The sequence below is a fragment of the Acinonyx jubatus genome, chromosome B1 (genome assembly GCF_027475565.1).
Source record: "Acinonyx jubatus isolate Ajub_Pintada_27869175 chromosome B1, VMU_Ajub_asm_v1.0, whole genome shotgun sequence".
In the NCBI taxonomy this organism is placed as follows: Eukaryota; Metazoa; Chordata; class Mammalia; order Carnivora; family Felidae; genus Acinonyx; species Acinonyx jubatus.
This window is the reverse complement of record NC_069382.1, coordinates 79027512-79049467: the sequence shown is the minus strand read 5'-3', so window position 1 is coordinate 79049467 and position 21956 is coordinate 79027512. Positions and strand designations below refer to the sequence as shown.

The 21956-nt window shown below is 39.3% G+C and overlaps 1 protein-coding gene across 2 annotated transcripts in view; it reads right to left on the bottom strand.

The window, feature by feature from the left end:
- The window catches only part of SLC10A7 (solute carrier family 10 member 7), a 249557-nt gene that overhangs the window by 38003 nt on the left and 189598 nt on the right, over positions 1 to 21956 (bottom strand). For both annotated transcript variants that reach the window (XM_015081568.3, XM_015081574.3), the window contains 3 exons: positions 11218 to 11301; positions 1981 to 2146; positions 980 to 1031 (listed from right to left, as the gene is read on the bottom strand). In XM_015081568.3, coding sequence (XP_014937054.1) covers positions 980 to 1031; positions 1981 to 2146; positions 11218 to 11301 — 302 coding nt within the window. The remainder of the gene's footprint in view (positions 1 to 979; positions 1032 to 1980; positions 2147 to 11217; positions 11302 to 21956) is intronic.

Sequence of the window (21956 nt, the reverse complement as noted above, 5' to 3'; positions counted from 1 at the left end):
TCACTATGGTAACTTTCTCATACCGAGGGCTTAAGTAATGTCTGTTGAATATACAATACTAGTGTAAGAAGCTACATTAGAGATGAGCCTTTAAGAACAAGAAAGATGGGCCAGGACACAGAGACCAATTTAATGAGGATAGCTTAAGCAAGGGACAGAAATGAGAATGCTTGAGGTTCCTCTAAGAAACAGCAAAGATTTTACCACAACCTGAAGCTTATACAGCATGAATGTTGGTAGTGGTTCACTTAGCTCCCCAAAATGAATTTCATTCTATAGGCACTGGAATCATCAAAGATCTCCGATAAGAGCTATCCTCAGAACTCTGAGTTACTAGAAACAGTACGAAATGCATAAGACAAGTTCACTTTAGAAATGAAGATACCTATAAGATATCCACTGCAATAGTCTAGGGAGAAAAGAGGCAACAAGAGCCTGAATTAGGGAAGTGGCTCTAGGAGCACAAACAATATTACACAGGTAGGATCAAGACATTTAAAAAATAAGGATGCAAAAGATTCCAGTCTGAGAGACTCTGTGGATGGTGATCCCATTAAAAATGAACAAATGAAAGAGAAAGAGGAAGTACTGGGGGGGAAAATTCATTCCATTTAGAATAGCTTGACACTGAGGTCTTGTTAAGACAGGTGAAAATATCTAAACGGTGAGTGATAAATAGTGCTGGAACTGAGGAAAAACATCCAAATGGGAGGTCCCGCCTTGAAAACCGTCATCAGGAGGCTGACAGCTCGAGCCAGCAGAATGGAGGAGGCTGCCTAAGCACGTGACGTGAATAGATGATACAAGGGCTACCGACAAGCTCTTCAGGAAGATCTACAACCTGAGGGTGGCAGGAGCAAGCCAGAATGTCCAGGAGGTAGGAGAAAAGCCAGAACAGCAGAGTGGCATAGAAGCCAAGTAAATAGCACGATTTGTCACTTAGAAAACCAACAACCACCAGAGATATTGTATCACTTACCTTGTTGAAAAGAGGAAGGTTAAAAGCATAAAACTCAGCTGAATAGAAAATACTGAAGAAGAAAAAAAACAAAAAAAATTGAATCTAAATTAGGGCTATAAAAATATCTGTAGCTTATTTACTAGTCTGCTTAGTTTTATCTGAAACTTATGGAAGCTCAACTAGAAAGATAAACATACATTGCTAAACTGATAGAATCATTTAGGTTAGTGGGACGCAACCTGTTCTTCCTGAAGGAACGTATCCACAGATATAAATTATGATGTCTACTACTCTGCAAATCTGAAACCCTCTTTAAGACATGCTGATTTAATTTGTTCGATTTAGAAAGTGCTGGTTTTTGCTACGAGTATTTATAGGAAATGGCATAGCTGCAGTAGTGTATGATATATATTTTGGAATAACTTGTATTGATCTTAATGACAAAAGATTCTTAGGTATTATAATTACAAAAGTTGTCTTTGGTATTACAGGATAAACGGAACAAAAGGTTGATTTTTGATCCTGGCAGTTACTTGCGTTTCATAGTCTGCTGCTTCTGAAAATGACATGATATTACCTTGGGTATATATTTGAATAGAAAAGATGCTATAATATTCACATTTTAACTAATACAGCCAATTATTATACTTAGAAAATAATAGGATCAGATATTATACATCCTACTTGTAACCCACAATGAAGGGCAAGATTAGCTTAAAGTTATAGTAAAATAAATTGGCACAAGAGTGCTCCATCTAACATTTGAATTTGACAGATATTGTGGCTTCTTTCATCTGGCATCAACTACTCTAAATCAGACACAAAAAACAAAGGGCATTAAATCATAATCATAAATATATAACTGATGTCTTGTTAAAGAACAGATACCTATGATAAAGCCGCTGAGCATATATAATACGAAGCTCAGTATTCCTTGCTAATCAAATTAACACAGATCACTACACTCTGCTTCTGAGGAGAATGAGAGGTTGGCAGGGATATTCCGGCTCCCAACTTACTTATGAACAGTACGAGAAGAAGGCTGAATTTATCCAGGTCAATATTTGGGTTAGAGAATGTGTCACAGAAGGTTGTGTAGATGATCGTGAGGAGCACGCAGCTGCTGACAGCACCAAAAGGCGGCTTCTTTCTTTCGAGCCAATCCTTGATGTACCTTCGGACGATCTGAAACATAGAGATCAACAGGTTGCCTCTTTTCGAAGATGTAGAGAGTTGAACTGGGCATCACAAAGTGATTCTGACAGCAGAAAGACATAAAGGAAAGAGAGTAATTTGGATGATGGCCACAATGGATTTCAAAGCTTCCCTGCCACATCACCCTTCTTCTGGGGGATTTAACATTTGTAGTGCGACTACCACTGGTGTCCATAATGAGAGTGTATTTTCAACTGCATTCAAATCCATCCTTAATCATGCCAAATGCTCTTTGCTAGCTGTCACTGAGACATGCCCATTAAGCCTCCCCAAAGTTTATCTCCTCTGCTGATCCTAATGGATGTGTGTAATTATCACAGTCCCCTTGGCCTCAACAGACAATTCCAAGTGCAACTTTGGGAATCTTAAAAATCTGACATCTTCAAGAATTTCAAGACAGTAGATAATCGAAAGTGATCCATGGAACATATTAATATTTAAAATGCAAGCAATGCACCAGAAGTTTTTAATTAAATTATAACTCATGCTTGAAAAGCAAAAGTGCATGTGTTGTGGGAGTTTAAATAATTCAAACTCCGAATATCTAGAGTTTTTGTGAATCCAAAGACAAATGCCATTTGCATGCTTTTAGAATTCCAGAACTAACACTTAAAAATGAATAAACCTGTCCTAAGTTTCCTACAAAAGTTACACAGCAATCCTCTCTTACTTAAAAATCAAATCAGAGGTTTAAAATCAGGACAGGCTGAATATTGCCTGGATATGAAACTGGATAACATTTGCCTGGGTATAAAAGTGAACCACTCTATTTAAAATCGTACACTTTTGAAAAAAGCTGAACAAACCCTGTAAGAAGGACTATAGTTGAGACATATTAAGCTTCGAGTCACTCGTTATCCTGCATAATTGAACATGAGATTTCACAACAGGCTGAATTACCATGATCCATTAGCAATAATGAGGTCAGGGAACTTCTCCTGACAATGCTGATGGGGTTCTGTCATCTTCTACTCTGTGACTAAAAAGGTTTAATTTGCAATGGAGCATACCTTCACGGATACTCAAGAACAGAGTAAACTACTCTCAAGAGAACCTTTTGACAAATGGCTATTAGATCAACTTCATCCATTCTCAAGGACTCTGTAAGTGAAATACCAGTATTAATAAAGGGAGACCAGTTGGAATCAAGTACAGGTACAAAACCTCAATGGTTGGGTGGGGTGGGAATGAAAGAGAAAGTGTTTTATATGTATGTAGATAAATAGTGGTTAAATATTTTAAAAAACAGATCTTTAATTAAAATAATAGCTGGATTTATTTTAAAAAATTATGTTTTTTTCTTTTTGTAGATGTGATCCCAAACCACAGTGATTGATCTGGTGTTCATTTCTTTCTATGAAGTTAACATGTAGTACAGTATAGGGATGCCTGACCGGCTCAGTTGGTAGAACATGTGTCTCTTGATTTGGGGGTTGTGAGTTCAAACCCCATATTGGACATAGAGACTACTTTTAAAAAATGTAGTCAGGTATACAGAAGTAAGAGCAGTTTTGTCACAGAGTGTTATGACTGATGGATTAGAACACAAATTTTGGAAAATAGTGCTTGAGCTCCCCAGATGGCCCCATGTTGAGATATGTCCCCATGTAGGTGGTTGCTTATTAGAAGACTACAGAGATTTCATCTAAAAGGTCATTTTATAATCTGTTGTGTTGGTAGCATAAATCTAGTAGTTGCTCAAGTTTTTTACAACTCAACTCCTTTAGGAAATAAATAAATGGAAATTACACAGAGCTACTGAAACTGATGCTGTCCTCCAATCTTGTTTGCATATACAGTGCTTAAAGATACAAAGGTCCTCTGTGCAATAGTTATAGAATGTATGATCCCAATTCCCAAAGTAGAAGTGTCTCCTTCCACCACCACTGACCTCTCTGACAAAATAAAAAGATAAATATGAGTGAGGTATAACTTTGAAGTCAAAGCCATTTTAAAAACCAAGAAGACAAATCTCTAATCAATCGACTTTATAAGCTGCAATTTGGCTTAGTCAACCTAATTACATCTTTCTTCAAGTTTTTTTTTTAAGTTCATTGATTTATTTTGAGAGAGAGAATGCACACCCGAGCAGGGGTGGGATGGTGGGGGGAAGCAGAGAGAGAGACAGGGAGAGAAAGAGAATCCCAAGCAGGCTTCACACTGTCAGCACAGAGCCCAATGTGGGGCCTGAACCCAGGAATCGTGAGATCATGACCTGAGCAAAAATCAAGAGTAGGATGCTCAACCGTCTGAGCCACCCAGGTGCCCCTTATGTCTTTCTTCAATACGAAGTACTTACAGTCTCATAGTATAGTGGGACTCTTTCAATATGTCAAGAAACATGGACCCCTAAGTCCTGCATTCTCCTAAGCCAAAATATCTTTCTTTTAAACACATCAATGTGCTAACGCTAGTTACTTAATCTCGATACAGAAAACAAGTAGAAAGTTGGAAATTAGACCCACAAGTGAAACAATAACCCTAGGGGAAAACAGATTGTCTTTCACTGTTTTTAGTCTTATAGTGATATTTGTCTGTGTTTCCTAAGTAAACCATATTATATCTTGCCAGGCTCCAAAGAGATTTTCTATCTTCTTCTAAAATTAAGTTCACAAAGCAGCTGCTTTTGTACCATGTAGCAAGAAAAGGGTTAAAACCTTTCATAAACTACTGGGTGAAGTAGTGTTGATGTGCCTTAAAGATATGCTTTGGATATTAACTTCGAGAAAGCTCCTCTTCTCTTCATTCAGCCCTTTACACTTTTGACAGAATCACCCTCCATTTGTCAAGAATCCATGTCATTTTAAAATTCTCCAAATTTCTTTGCCTTGTAGAAACAGTTAATAACCTTATAGGAAACAAGTCTTTGCTAGAGATAGCAACCCAACCTGACAGAGATGCCTCAGAAGAGGGGGGAGTGGGGAAAGTCAGGATGAGGTGGGAAAAGGCATCTTCCTAAGGTGGCCAAGTATAGCTTTTCTTCAGAATTTATTCTAATTCATCTGTACCTTCTACACAGCTCAAAGAAACTCAGACATTCAACATTAGTTGACAAATCCTCATTGACTTGCTTTTCCCTATGGAGAGGGAAGGAAAAACATCTTCCCCAAGGAGCTATTTATTGTCTCACTTTCTTCATTTTGATTTGATTTTATTTTTATTGTTTAAAATTTACATCCAAATTAGTTAGCATATATAGTGCAACAATGATTTCAGGAGTAGATTCTTTAGTGCCCCTTACCCATTTAGCCCATCCCCCACTCCCACAACCCCTCCAGTAACCCTCAGTTTGTTCTCCATATTTATGAGTCTCTTCTGTTTTGTCCCTCCTCCCTGTTTTTATATTATTTTGGTTCCCTTCCCTTATGTTCATCTGTTTGTCTCTTAAAGTCCTCATATGAATGAAGTCATATGATTTTTATCTTTCTCTGACTGACTAATTTTATTTTAAATTAAATACCAGGAAGGGTTAAAGGGAAACTCAGATCTGACCCCCAGTACTTCTAATAAGCGAAGCCACATATCAATTACTTTATGACCTCCAAGCTGGAAACCTGAGAAGATATGTCTTAGGTGAAGAATGCTAATATACTGAGATAACAGAGAAGTGTAATATTCATCATTTTAGTTTTCTCCAATTTTTTCCAGGGTATTTTCATGCTTTTTTCCTTCTACTCTGTCTTTATACTTACAAATTGATTTTTGAGTGGGGATATATGACGGATAATTTCTCATATTAAGTCTGAATTTTAAAGATTTATTTTGCTTCAAGGTGACTTTAGGTTGTTTCTTCAATTTTTATCCTCGATTCCACTGAATCCATATATTTTCATAAAGTGTTTTGTGTTTTCTTTAATAGTCTGTTGAAATGTAGAGGTAGGTATACAAAATCGAATCCAATTTATGTAACACTTTTCTTTAAAAATATTTTCATTAAATATTGAGTAGATTAAGAATAATATCTGTATACTTTCTTAAAAAGCATAAACAATAAAAATACATGGGAACAGTAAACACCCATCATCTACTTAAGTATTATTTAATTTCTGTCTCACGAGAGAAGTTGTGCAGATATTATCCTGCTCGGTTTACAGTCCGTAACAAAGGCACAGAGAGCCCAAACAACTTGCATATAATGTTAAAAGGTCAGTGAGGGGAATATGAGCAGGAATATCACCTCTGCCTCCTCAGGAAACAACAGCATAATGGTTAAAGGTACAGACTTTGGAGCTTCTTTATAATCTTTGGCAAATTCCTTAACTTTCCTGTGCCTCATCTGTAAACTGGATATAGTAGTAGTCACAGGGAGGATTAAGTCATTAAATAAACAAATGTCTCAGAAACAGGGCCTGTACATGGTGAATAATGGCTGTTCTTATTTCCAAGTCCCAGTTTGCTGATGTTTTTAATATCACAACACTGTTTACCAGTATATCCCACTGCATAATGTAACAGCTTCTTTTCTCTCAAAGCCATTCAAGTGAGGCAATGAAAATAGTTCATACCTAATATAATTTTTTAAGTACAAAGTTTTACTAGCATTAATAACATTATCTTCAGCTTTAGCTGAAGACTATGAAAAGCCAACCTCAAAAGTTTACAGAAAAAAAATGGGGTTTAGGGTGCTGTTTTGAAAAGTATTTTTCAAAGGCGGTGGGTGTTATGTTTCATTAACATTTATTCGTAACCCTCTCAATATAATGCATGAAATAAGTATTTGTCACAAGGATTTAGATGTATCGAAGGGTTTATAAGGAAAAAAGAAATATACAATAACACCATTGTATTTATTTCTAGACACATTGCAGTCAGTCAATAATGATTTCAACCGAAAAGAAGTATTGTATGGAGAAAACACACACACACACAAAATAAAATTAAATTAACTCTCAGAAATATAAAAAGTAAAAAATTAAATGATAAAGTTTTATTATCACTAAAAGTTGAAGGAAAATATTTTCAACTCACCCTTCCTGGTCTTTTTCTTCTCCCTCTTCTTTCCATTGTTTATTTAAAAGGTAATGATAAAAATCTCATTTTAAACTTTAGATTAAAAGAGACTAATTTTAAAATGATAAAAATCATTTAAATAGAAATATTTACTTTCATAATGTGGCGTCTCTAGTTATAATTGAGAAATGAGACCACCTTGCCTCAGCTACTTCCTCTGAAGAAGTATATATGAGCCTTTCTAAGATCCTCAAAGATCACATCACAAAGTTCAGGTGAATCAACTGATCGCAAACAAATAGAGATAAAGAAGCAGAAAATGTCCCCAGTATCATAGAGCTTATATTCTATTTAAGAAGATAAATAGAAAGCAAAAACAACAAACAAATCAACAAGAGGGAGCTAATGATCCCTACTAAGTAGGATGATATGAGAGTGACTGCTGTGACCAGGCAGCCACTGGAGGAGGGGTAAGGAAAGGTCTTTCTGAGGAGGTGAAAGGTGAGGTATTCCGAGCAGAAGGAACTGTTGGTGCAAAGCTTCTAAGGCAGGATCAAAGTTGGCATGTTTGAGAAACAGAAGCAAAAGGTCAGTGAAACCCAAGTGAAATGGGCAAGTGGAAGAGTATTAGGGGAAGTAAAAGAGACCTGGAAATAGAAGATAGGGTGACATAATCTTGTAAAGAAGCAGAGTAGGATTTCTAGGAAGTGTTAAGTGACATTTTAAGTTTGGGGTCATAAATCTGAAACAAGAGGAGACCAATTATGTGTTTTTCTCCAGTAGAGCTGGAGATCTAGGTAAAATAGCTGCCGGGGGTTTCATGAAGGTAAGTTCAAAGTTTTTTTCAGCCAGTCTTTTTATACAGCTCACACCGTACTGTTGAGTGTGCTATTGAATATACTAATAGAGTCTCTGCTTCTAGGAAGCTCACAGGTCAGTTATAATCTCTCCTGATGAATTTATGAATCAAGTACAATGGGAGAACTGGCATTTAGTCTAGATCAGGGGAGTTGGAGCAGGTTGACGGCACACCAGAAGGCGTCTATGTACTGAGTCTTATGGGATGAATAGCAGTTTGCTGGTGGAAAAGATGGGAACCATAAGCCTTTGAAGAGCAGAGAGCAGTGAAGGGGCATGAGCAGGTGAGAGAGTGGAGCACATGCGGCCCGGCACTGGACGTGCCATCATGAAAGGGATGGTGGGAGGTGACACTGAGGAAGCAGGGTGGGGCCAGCCTGTGAAGGGTTTTGTGAGTCACACAAGGAATGGGCGTTTTTAAGGAGAAGAACAAGATAATCTGATTTGTTTTTTAGGGCTATCCTGGAGGCAGTGAAGACACTGGCTGGGAATCAGAAGAGGCTTAGGGCAGAGAGACACTCTGAAAGTGCAATAATTTAGACGAGAGATGACAAAGTGGTGGCATCCTCTCTGGCAGTGTGAATGAGGTCCCAGAGGCCAGACGGAACGATTTCTGAGGCAGAAACGGAGACGTTTAGTGACTGCCTGGATGTAAGGGAGTGAGGATGTACAGAAAAAGAGGAGGCAGGGTGGCTTCTAAAGCTGGAGACTGGGGGTGTGAGTGTTAATTCCTAAGACTAGAATACAAGAGGTGGGCAGGTATATGTAAATGTTTTCCTCTTTGAAAAAAGCCATTAAAGGACTGTGGTACTAGAAGATAGACAAAGGGTTTTTTGGTCCATATGTTTTAAGCCAAACATTTATTAACAGAGATATTTCCAAGATCCACTAAGAAAAGAATGTATGATCCTCAGGTTATATGGAATTATTTTCAGAACCGAGAAAACAAGTATGGGTTTAAACTAACAGTATCCACAGCTTGAACTCTCTAGAGCTGAGAAGGGCAGGTGGGTTCTGTTATGCTTCTATAAGACAGCATTTCCCTTACTGATCACAAAACTCTCACCTATTCATTCCCTTGCTCACCCATTCCACACTTATTTTTTGGGTGCCTATGGTCTGTGTATGTAATGGTAAACAAAACAAATATGGCTCCTGTACTCAGGAAGCTTATAGTCTAATGCAGGAGACAAACAGTTAACAAGCAAACAAAAGATAAGTATATATTGTGGCAAAGGTCAAGAAAGGAATCAAGGTGCTACAATAAAGAGCAACCAGGGAGGGGAGCCTGGGTGGCTCAGTCAGTTTAGCGGCCAACTCTTGATTTTGGCTCAGGTCATGGTCTCATGGTTCGTGGGTTTGAGCCCCACATTCGGCTAGGCAGGGGACATAATATTTATCCAGAATACCTGTGATGTGAGCAGCACTGTAGGAGAAGTAGTTTTCCAAGTATCATTTTATATATATATATATATATATATATATTTTTTTTTTTTTTTTTTTTTTAATTTTTTGAGAGAGAGATAGAGCACACAAGCAGGGGAGGGGGCAGAGGGAGAGAGAAAGAGAATCTTAAGCAGGCTCCATGCTCAGTGTGAAGCCTGTAGCAGGACTCAATCCCATAACCCTGGGATCATGACCTCAGCCAAAATCAAGAGGTGTATGCTTAACCAACTAAGCTACCCAGGCACCCTTCATTCTATATTTAATTAAATGGTATTCTTTGACTACTTTTAAGTCTTTCCCTTTAACCCTAAACTTAGTCCATTTTCTAAGTATAGCATGAAAGTTAAAAAAAAAAAATAGGGGCATGTAGTAGATGCTGTACGTTTGACTGAAGTGTTTATTCCCATATCTGCAGGGCATGTTGGTTGTCCCAAAGATCTCAGTTGAGTGCCTCTTTGGGAATTGCTGCTAAGACAGCAGACTCTCTCAAGGTCATACCTCTCACGGGGAGTGGAGGGAAGCAAGTACCTAATGCCTAGTCAGTGCAAGAGTATAAAGACTGGGCACTCTTGTCTTAGACAGGATGACTCTGAGGGATCAGAGCAGCTAGAGGCCTTTGCTGGAACTGCATTGTCCTGCACCTCCTCCCCGTCCTACTTTTCTTACTTTCCCAAAGGTGTTCACCCCAAGGGTATTCCCCCAGCCAACTTCCTGCATGGAAACCTGTGTCTCACACGGTTTCCCAGAGAACCTAGCTAAGACAGTGTGTAAATATTACATGTCTGTACGTGTAACACATTATTTATAGTTAATATTTCAAATTATTTATAGTTAATTATTTACGGTTAATATTTCAAGGAGTTGCTTCTTGTTTAGTATTGACAGGGAATTTGAAAATGACGATGCCAGGCTCTATGGTGAAAACTTTCTATGCATCCACTTTTAATTTAATCCTCACAACAACTCCTTGAGATAGGTACTATCATTATATAATTTGATAAATTATGAACCTGGAGCTAAGGAGATTAAGTGACCTGCCCAAGGTCACACAGCAAATAAAAAGTAGAACCAAGAACTAGAGTCTAGTTGCTCTTAAACCAACATTTGTACTTTTAACATACAGTGTTTTCCTGAGATTCACTGAGATTCACTCATTTTAGTAGTACAATTCTGTGCTCCATTACAGTGTTTTTAAATTTGCATGTTATAATTCAATTATGTGCTTATTATTAACTTGCTATAAGAGGTTAAATATAAGGATTTCTCCTATTAGTCTAATTCAATAAGAATGACAAAGGAAATGAAATTTTCTAAGATCTAATTGTAAGAGCTAATAGAATTAAATGTTTATTTTATTAATTACTTGATCACAAGTATGATCACTGCTCTTGAAGAGAGCTGTGAAGAGCCAGCCAGCCAGATGCTTTTTCCCCAACAATAGTCATAAGTGCTGAGACTTTATCAGAAGGAGAATAAGGAAATGATTTACTAAGTATTTTTAAGCGAGCTATATGGTTACAAAGCAGAGATAATAAATTAAAACAATCAAGATTCTGTGCAGGCATCCCTATATAAAGCTCTCTGCAAAGCAGATTGATATTAAATAAAGAAATAAAAATATGGGTATATTGTGATTGATGAAACCTTGTGTTTCACAGTCTTATATTTTCTTTTAACTGTCTCTTCCTCTGGCTATCTTTTGCCTCAGTTGTCCTGACATTACATGAGAATTCACAATTTGATTCACACACAAAAAAAGAATAGATGAAATTGGAGGGAGACCTTACCTGTCCAATAATGAGAGGAACAACAACAGTCATAAAAAGCTGAGAAAAAATAGATGTAAAAGGCACAGAAGAGGACGAGCCAAGCTGCAAAACAAGAATATAAGAGGAGTTAGAATTACTTTGAAGTGGTTACCAAATATTGCTGTTAATTAAATGGCACAGTAAGTGAATTCTCTCACAGCCACCAAAAATTGGGTAGCTACATACAAACAGCAAGTGAAGTTACTTTTAATTTTCTGAATTTAGCACACAATAGACTGAGTAATTAAATACATAATTTTTATTGGGAAACTACCATTGAGGGAAAATGGTAACTATGTTTTTGCAATTAACTTGAATTGCTTATTATTAAATACATTGCTGATTAGTAAAGTCATTCTTTGTTCATACTGTCCATAATCATGGCGTATTTCACCTATAACCCACAGTTTGTATGCTTTCTATTTCACTTGTCTGTAGATCCCTAAGACAAACATACTGTGTCTCATTATTCTCTTATCAAGATCACATTTCTATGCATGCAAATGAAATAGTTTCTAACTTTTCTACTTGAAAACAGAGCCAATGAATCTCCTATACCTTTAAAATTTACTCTTACACAAAATCTAGGAAACGGGAATTCTTGGAACATAAATTATTTTTCAACGTAAAGTTTCAGCGTATCTCTCTTTTTGCCTCCCTCCTCATTTTTTGGTTCGTCCTTACTAATGATGGCACTCTGGGCTTCATAAAGATTTTACTGTCCGTAGCATAGGTAGTGTTTATCTGTAAACACAGTCCTATACTCACTGTTAGTCTCAACCACCAAGAATTGCAAGCTTCCTATTAACTTTTTAATGGCTTTTGAAACCTCCTTCTGGCTTTCAAACCCCTATGGACAAACAATAGCCTGTTCAATAGATGTTTATCTCTTTTATGAGGCCCTTTTGCAGCCAGGTTCTTTCAAGCCATCAAGTAATCTCCCTGGAACTTGGAACTTTTACCCTTCCCCTGCAGACCAAACCTCAATTTTTATATTTCCTATGTTTAATTAAACTTGGAAATACCTTTTAAAAGATAATTTTTGTGAAAGACTTTGAGGTAGTAATGAATGAGGGCATAGAATAAAACAAATGAAACAAATGAAATGTTTAGATAAATGAAGTCATTAGCTCAGGTGAAATGATGTGGGGTCAGTGTTTTCACTGATTTCTAATTCCTGCATGAACTAGCTTACCAAAATCTTATCTACACCATGGTGGATTTTATGAAATTGTGTCCCCATCCTTGGCTCCAATCTATATGCACTCAATATGCCAAGAATGTATGTTCTGCCCACCAATGGCCTGCATTCACTTAATACTAGCTTCAGCACTGACCGCTGGCTGTGAGTTTAACCCACAAAAACTGTAGTCTCTAACCTTTTCCTCCAGAACCAATATAAACTAAAGAAATGAAGAAAGACAAACAGAAAAAGTGAAACTGGCAAAGAACACCTGGAATTCCTGGTGTGTTAAATGCTACATGGATGTTAGAGGTCTCTTTTTATGAGAAGCCAAAGTATTAAAAGCCAGTAATTCCACCCTATTTTAGAACAACTATGTCTTTGAAGTGCAAGGTATTTAACAAATATACCCTTCTTTCCACAAATATTAACTCTAAAGATGCTCCTGGGGTAAGAATTGAAATTTTAAAACTATATATTTTATAGAGAAACTGAGGCACTGGATGAATAGAAAGATAAAATTTAAAGAACAAAGTTTTCAAGTTCAAAAGCATCCAGCTCAATGCTCTATCCATAAGGTTCACAATATTTGGAGAGATGCAGTAGGATTCAGGGTGGTAACCTTCAAGTAAAACCTGTCAATTCTTGCCTGGAATCTCATGGGTAGATAATCTCACATATCCCTGTTTCCCTCCCTCCCTCCCTCCCTCCCTTCCTTCCTTCCTTCCTTCCTTCCTTCCTTCCTCCCTTCTTGAGAAAGAGAGAGAGAGGGAGAGAGAGAGGGAGAGAGAGAACTCTCACTCAAGCATGGGGGGTGGGGCAGAGGGAGAGAGAGAATCTTAAGCAGGCTCCATGCACCCATGGAGCTCAATCTCATGGGGCTCAATCTCATGACTGTGAGATCATGACCTGAGCCAAAATCAAGAGCTGGATGCTCAACCAACTGAGCCACCCAGGTGCTCTTCTGTTCCCCTTTCTATCTCAACTCTACTGTTATTTAATGTGTCTTTAAAATGTCTTAATGAATAACCATATCAAGCTATATTCCCTCTGTAAACCCAGTGCTTATTTACCCAATACCTGGCAGAGATAATAAGTTTGCAGATAATAAAGCTGTGCACGACTAACAAGATGAAGTAATCTGTAAATATAAGGTGCTAAAAAGTGCCACACTCATTCAAAACCATATCCGTATTTTTTCTAAAGTTACAAAAACACAAAACTTAAGTATATTTCAAAAACCTCTTATTATCAGTGGTGTTATACAATCACCTGGTATTATTTTTTCCACTGCTTATTTATCACTGGTAACACAATTAATTCTAATATGCACCTAGAAACAAAGGGCATCTAGACATGATGAGAACCACGTGAAGGAAGGAGGTGTGTGTGTGCGTATAAGAAGTAGAGTGAGCTTTGCGTGTTCTCTGCCCTCAGCCCTCCTCCACGCCCTTCCTTAGCTCCTTAATGCTGCTCTGGAGGGAAAGACCTAAAACTTAATAGAATCCTACCCCTGAAAGACTTGGAATCCCATTCTCTCTTTATAAAGATATAAAAACTGAGGTCCAGGCAGAAATGACTTGTAATTAACACCTCTAATACTTGCCTTATGATGTGAAATTGGCTATGCTTCTCAAACACGTTCAAGCAAATCTTCAGCCAAATCTACTCTGTGATCATAGTTCTCCTACACTGGAAGGCTTGCTTGTTTAACAAAAAAGTATTGCTGGAGAGCAGTAATGCCAGAGATCAAATAGAGAAAAGTTAAAACATCACTTCATTTATTAAGTTAATTTGGGGGTTATTTTTAATCCCAATTCTATCTAAAAGATTGCATTTGGAGATAAGAGAGGTAAAGGAAAATTCACGTCAGCTTTAGGTTTAAAATTTGTTATATATTTTAATTTCTCCATCCATCACATAATAGACCATGTACATGTTCAATGTTTAGAAGGGTTGTGTTCCTAGAAGGCAAGAGAAAAGGTGATCTCCAAAGTCCCTTTGTCCTCTAAAAGGTCTATGATCTCTGGTCTACTTGGTTGGGAACACAGGTTAGAGGAGCTTCCCACTTTGTCAGATCAGAGGCCAGAGCAAGCTGGCCAGGGATGCAACTAACAGGGTTCATGAAGCCAGACTAGGTATGCAGTGATATTGGGGAGCAAATCCCGCAGGATGGCTCTCTTAGAAGTGGTTCTGAAAGGAAGGAGATCTCAGTACTGAGGTCTAATTTGGCATAAGTCCTTTCTTTTGAATCGGCAACAGACCTGTCGTGGTGGTCAATGTGAAGATGCAGAGATGCTCTTGGGGACGTTTCTGACGCTATGAAGTACAGAAGAAAGAAGAGTGAGAATCTGGCATCAGGTAACATATGAGAGCATGACCAGAAAAGCACAAGACCCCATCATTTTGTATGCAGAGTTGATTTTAACTAAAGCAGAAGGAAACATGTGCAAGGGATATTCTGTTCTTCACATTTTAATGAGGAACCTGTCATGGTTTCTATTGTGAAGACCAGTGTGTTTATAAGAAGCATCAATAATTTGTCCATTTGGATAGAGTTGCAGGTGCAAGATAAGGATGTATCAGGCCAGTGCTCTGTGCTTCATTGAGCTACCCTGGCAGATTTAAAGGTGATAGTCTCACACTGCCAACCCGTATTTTAATATACAGTGTGTTAAATGAACAATCCGGTCACTGGCTAATTTCTTTTAGAGATATAATGCTTTGAAGCAGAGAACTCACAATTAGGTTTGTTTTATTTGTTTTAATATCATGGTGAGAAGAAATGTTGCAGCGAAAACTAAACATGTGAAAATTCAGGACCTTTGTGTTTGATCATTCAAATAGTTACTGGTGCCTCCTGTGAGGCAGGAGCATGTTCTAGGCATTGGGAATCCAACAGCGAACACAACACAAAACCCCTCCTCTCCAGGAGGTGCTTTTAAAAAAAATTTTTTTTTAATGTGTAGTTTTGAGACCGAGACAGAGCATGAGTGGGTAAGGGGCAGAGAGAGAGGGAGACACGATATCCAAAGCAGGATCCAGGCTCTGAGTTGTCAGTATAGAGCCCTACGAGGGGCTTGAACTCACAAACTGTGAGATCATGACCTGAGCTGAAGTTGGACGCGCAACTGACTGGGCCACCCAGGTGGCTCCAGGAGCTGCTTTCTAAAAGTTGAGGAATGTGTGCATGTCTACCCACTACCAAGGGCTCGCGCGCTCTTTGCCATAGAATACCTTTCCTCCCCACTCACAACTGGAAAAGTTCTGGTCTTTTCTAAGGGTTAATTCACGTATCACTTGTTTAGGAATGCTTTCCAAACCCTCCTCCTGAAACACAGACTCGGCCGCCCCCTCTTTTGTGGCTCTGCGTTTGCACTGTTCCTCTCAGAATCCTTAGTCTTGCTCTTGTGTACAAATCTGTTTCTCTCACTATACTGTATGTTCCAGAAGGTCAGGGACAGGGTCTCATTTATATTTATATTCCCAGAGCCCAGCAGAGTGACTACGTTTTACATCTATGGCAGTGGTTCCCAAACTCTAGCCCATCAGAAATACCTGCAGGGCTTCTTAAAACACAGATTTCTTGGCCCCATCTTCAGAGAAGGTTGGGGAGGATGTTGAGAATTTGCATTTCCAATATGGTTCCACTGAGGTTGGTGCTGCTGAGCTTACGGTTCACCCTTTGAGAACCACTAATCTAGCACATAGCAGGTATCCAACAATTTTGAGTTCAATTAATGAACTCAATTAACCAACAATACATAGGTAGCAAAAGAGGCCTGACAATGTTTTCTTTGCTTTCCACCCGTCCAACTACAAGTTACAAAGCCCTGCTTAATTCACAGTCTCAAGAAGAGGATCACATTGCCTGGCCTCCCAACAATCTCCTATAATTACAATAATGGCAATTTTACTTGTAGACTTTCTATGTTCCAGACACTGCTCTAAATGCTTAATGTATTCCAAATAATTTAATTCTCACAGCAACTCCTTCAGGTAGGTCTTACTAGTACCGCCATTTTCATATAAGCCAACAGTGGCACAGAACAGTTGGACTTAGACAAGGTCACTAGCTAGAGAGTGCCAGAGCCATGACCTAAACCTGGAAGTGTCGCTCCACAGCCCTCACACGTCATTCTTACACTCTGCTGCATATTTATTACAGAAGATACAGAGCAGTGAAATGGGGAAGGGGGCAGGGGTAGAAGCCAAACCTGGGATCCCCCTTTCTTGCCCTTGTGAGAGAAAGACAGGGAGGGTGTGTGTGTGTGTGTGTGTGTGTGTGTGTGTGTGTGTGTGTGGTGCCTACATGGAGATGGGGAACTGGAAGGCAGGCAGAAGCAAGAAGAGGGAGAAGGAGAAACAAAAAGAGAGGTGGGAGAAACTTGGGAAGCAGTAATTGATGATACAGTCTTTCTCATCTGGGGTTCCAGATCTGAACTACAGAACACAGGAGATTATTTGAGTGACTATTTTCTCAACTCTCTCAAGGATGGTACCTAAATAGTATCTGAGTAAATGCATCAGAAAGCGTTAATCCAATATATACAATGGCTGTCTTAGGGCATTAGGGTTTCATTATATAACCTGGCAGAGAAAGGCTGAATGGAACCAGGGTTGACAGTTATCAATCCATTCAATTTAGAAACTGATTTGGAAAGAATCTGGGGGTTCAGCCAGTAAAATATTGTGGGGCCAAACAAGGCTCAGAGAGACAAATGAGTAACAATTCTTGATGGAGACACTGAGCATTTGTAAAATCAGAGTTATCAACCTACAGTTAGAAAACAGATGGTGTGTTTTCAATCACTTCTGTAAGTGAGCTGACCTGTAAATTGTCATTAATGCACCAGGTCTTCACTTGCTCTGCTGTGTAATCAGCCTTTTATCTCCTACCAGGGAAATCCATTAGCCACTGGCGTCTCTACTATTTGTGTCTCTTCTCGGCTATTAAAACATTATTGTATTAAATAATTCACCCCTGATGATTGGTCTTTGCTTTCATTAGTACTGCATTCAGGGAAAATATAAGAACAGATATTTACAGTTTATACTGTAGAATGGTGAAGGGTAAATCTCTTCTGTGAGAAAAGCGGGACAAAGCCACTTCGGATAGGGAGCGGTGTTTGTTCACTTCCTGCCCAATTTCCACCCTCCGCCATGGCCCGCAGAACCCAATCCTGGGGAGGGGGCAAGGGGGCTCACTTACTAGTGGCTCTACTTTCTTGTACCTCTACACAGACACACTCATAAATACCGGTGTCCTTCCCATCACAAAGACAAACATCCAAACAGAAGAAGGGAGAGTGTCCCCAGGCCCCAGTCCCCCAAATCCTTTGAGATTTCCATCTTTCCCCAGAAACTATAGTTTAGCCTTTCTTTCATTCAACTGCTGCCCCTTCTCTCACAGAGAAACTTGCAAACTACATTGATGACTTACACAAAATCAAGGACTTAAATGTATACCAGCTGATGGGCTCAACGTAAACATGGCCATGATTTTTATCAAAATTAAAATATGATTGTTAATCGTGATTCAGCTGCATGCATAAAACTAAAATTGGGTTACTGTGTGGAAAGTATATACTTAGTAGAGGAAATGAGCCTTTTTATATCTAGATGCATGGTATTTTTCTTTGAGAAGTAACAAACAAAATAGGCTTTTAATAATTTTTTAAAGATAAATTATGTAAAACATTTCTTTTTATTATATGCTAATTTAAAACATAAGATGAAAAGATTACCTTCCAATCACTGATGGAAACTGTGTACAACTGTAAATTCTGGTTACTCAAACCACACAGGATGTTCAGTGAAACGTGCCTAAAGGAACTGCAAATCGGCTGTGGGGAAATGGGCTATCAGGACATGGAAGGCTGGAGAGAGAGATACTCAGGGGCATCTGGGAACAAACTTTGCTCCTAATTTGGCCACAGAATTTGGTCTTGTCAGTCTATTTGGTTAGGGAACCAAAGAGCCCATTGTTGCTAAATAGTCCCTCAAGTGGAGTAAACATCTAAGTTCCCCCCAAAGAGTGCCCTAAGCCGGGGGACCAAAAGGCAGGAGTGGCCTAAGGGAGCTGTTCCCTTTCACTCTGGCCAGACCCCACCTGCTTGGGGAGCACCGGCAGTGGCAGCTGCTGTTGGAGAGGGGACCAAGGGGGAAGGGGAAAGCCTGGCTAAGGCAGTGCCGCGGTCATCCGGTGTCCCTGCCTGCCTTCAGTTAAGCCTGAGAAGTCCCAGACCAGCAGTGGCAGTGGCCTCTCTGGGTCACTGATCCTGGAAAGGGAGAGGGGTTTATCAGTGTCACCTCTAGGGCATTTGGAAATAGCTTGCCAGGCACTCCCCCGGCCCATTACGGTTCAGCGAGATCAGAGGGGAGAGGGAAGTGCTGGCATGAGCATTTACAAGAGATCCCACAGATGATTTTGCTTTACAAAATCCTCTCTGTGTGAGAACGACTTCTGAGGGATTTCCACACACAGCCCAAAGATGAGCTCCTCTCAGGTTCAGGAGGAGATTTGTCTTCAGCTGCTTTCGGAACACTTGGGCACAAGGTAGGAAGACTGGCTCAACGTGAACGACTGGGGCAATCAAGTGGACAGTTGCTCTTTAAGTGCTTCACGTTTTGTCACTTTACGCATCACACGTGTGTGACCGCCAAATACACAACCCATTTTTGGGAACATATTACAAAATGTAATCAGACTATTGTACATGACACTAATGGCTGTATTCACTGTTTCTGTTTATATTGATGGGATTAAAAGTGGAATAATTTTCTATCACAGATGGCCAATTACGAGGGCAACTAATGAGGACTGTAGCTTTGAAAGTTGCCACTCAGTCTGTCTCTCCCATGCTGGGCCCGCCTCGTACACGAACTCTTGCTCCATGTAGTCTGAACCATGTACGTTAGCAGTTAGAGTTTTCCTCTAAATCTCTCCCATGTTCTAACTTATTCTTGTTTACCCAAATAAGCTTTAAGTTCCTTCAACGCAATAACTATGCCTTATTCTTTTTTTGTCTTTCCTATGTTACCTAAGATATACATGTTCCAGAGATAATCATCGATGGTGATAATAGGTCTTAAAATAACAGGTGTCTCCTAGGAGGCATGCTTTGTGAGCACAACTTGGACAGGCACGTGCAAGGGGGCACAGCGCCTGGCTGAAAGCACCTGATGTTCTTTACTACTTGTAGAGGGTCTCAAGTCAATTACAAAACCTCTTTGAACCTAAGTTTTCTTATATAAAGTGAGGATAATACATTGAAAGGTAGCCATGGGATTATTTATGAAGTACGTATTATAAATACTTGTTAAAAATTATTCTACCTCGGGGTACTTGGGTGGCTCAGTTGGTTAAGTGGCTGGCTCTTGGTTATGACTCAGGTCACGATCTTACGGTTTGTGGGTTTGAGCCCCGCATCGGGCTCTGCACTGACAGTGCCTGCTTGGGATTCTCTTTCTCCCTTTCTCTCTGCCCCTCCCCTGCTTGCTCTCTCTCTCTCTCTCTCTCTCTCTCTTAAAATAAATAAATAAACTTAAAAAAAATTATTCTACCTCTCCTCCCATTTCCCTCTCCTTCTGGAAAAGCAAGGTTTCTTATACAGTGCTGTGGGAATTAAAGGCTATTGGATTTAAGAACCACTGATGTGGGAAGTAACAGAAGACAGTCACGTCAATGGGACGTATAGGGAGCTCAGACACAGAACGTGGTGTGCATGCATGTGAGTGTATATCTGTTTGTGTGTGTGTGGGTGCATGTATGCATATGTCTAACTATCATAATGCCTTATAAATATTTGCTTGAACAGAGGCCGGATCCCCAAGAAATCAAGTCATATCAACTCAGTTGAGATAACAGCAGCACTGGTGGCGTTTCACTTCCTTAAGGGGTTGCTTACATGCTATTGAATGGGTAAGGGTGTAGACGAATGTTTATCAAACATCCTAAAGTATTGAATTGGCCATCCCCACATATGAAGATGGTCTGATCTATAACTCTGAGGACATGACTTTCAGAAGTGGTCAAAGTTTGGACTCCAAATGTTTCCAGAGACCTAGATGTTCAATGACCTTTATGGCTAGGGTGGAAGTGAGGCCTTGGTCTGCTGTTTTAACCGCACAAGCCTAAAGTGTTACTGACCTTCCCCTGCCAAGCATAAACTTATTTAAATAAATTGGTGTTCTACAGAATTATGGAGTTTGAGACCGTGAATATGGTCTCCAATATATGGTGTCCTTAGATCATAACCGCAGTAAATTAGACAGAGCTGTTCTATGGTGTGAATACAGTTATCCCTGACCTTTGTCTTAACTTTCACAGGGAGTAACAAAGAAGTTTAAACATTGTTTCCTTTCACTCCTCAGAATAAACAAGATGTGGTTGGGAAGCAGATGTGGGGCAGCAGCTAAGGAGGCTGGAGGGGAACACAAGTCCATAGAAGCAGGGACTTCACGTCACCTGATGGGCTGTCCCAGTATGGTACATGTGGGCTTCAAACTGGCTGCCTGATCTTACCACCTAAATGCTGAACTCAGCCTTACAGTCTCTTTTCGTCTTAACTACCACACTACAGTTCCAGGCTTAAAATTCTCTCTCGTTCAGTATTCTCTATTATTTGCTGCTGAACAAAGACTATAATAATGGGTGGTAAATAACCATATCAAGGAAAGGAAAGACATGCAAGTTTTTAAGTGACGTTAGACATAACAGAGAATCAGCACCATGCATATGAGAAAATCTGAAGTAAGCAGGAGATCCTTTGAGTTTCCATCTACCTTCTCTTTTTCCTCAAAAGTTTTCATCCAGTACAAAATTCATTGTAACACCCACCTCTCACTTCTTCTATTAAATAAAATGTTTTCTATTTTAGTAATCTCCTTTGAAATATTTTGATACTTGTGATACTTACAATTTCGGGCTTGGATTTTAATTATCTAGGAATGTATTCTATTTCCTCTATGAACACATAAATTCTTTGAGAGAAAGATCCATATCAGATTGAGCTTTGTAATATTCACAGTGCACAGCAGGCATTCACACACTGAATATAACCATGGATGTTTTGCTTAATACTACTGAAAAAAAAAAAAAACCACTATAGGAGTGCCTGGGTGGCTCAGTCAGGTAAGCATCTGACTTTGGCTCAGGTCATGATCTCACAGTCCATGGGTTCAATCCCCATGTCAGGCTCTGTGCTGACAGCTCGGAGCCTGGAGCCTGCTTTGGGTTCTGTGTCTCCCCCTCTCTCTGCCCCTCCCGTGCTCATGCTATGTCTCTCTCTGTCTCTCAATAATAAATAAACGTTAAAAAAATAAACAAAAAAAACCTATAAATTCTTTTTTGGAGCAAATACAAGGTAAGATTTTATGCATCAGGCTGAGACCCTCACCTTCTAACCATCCATTTACCATCTGAACTGATCTAATCATTCATTACTCACCCACCTTTCTATTTTGCTCCTTCCAAGAAATATTTATTGAATATTTGGCATTGGGGGTAAGGTAATGAATAAGGCATGCCTTG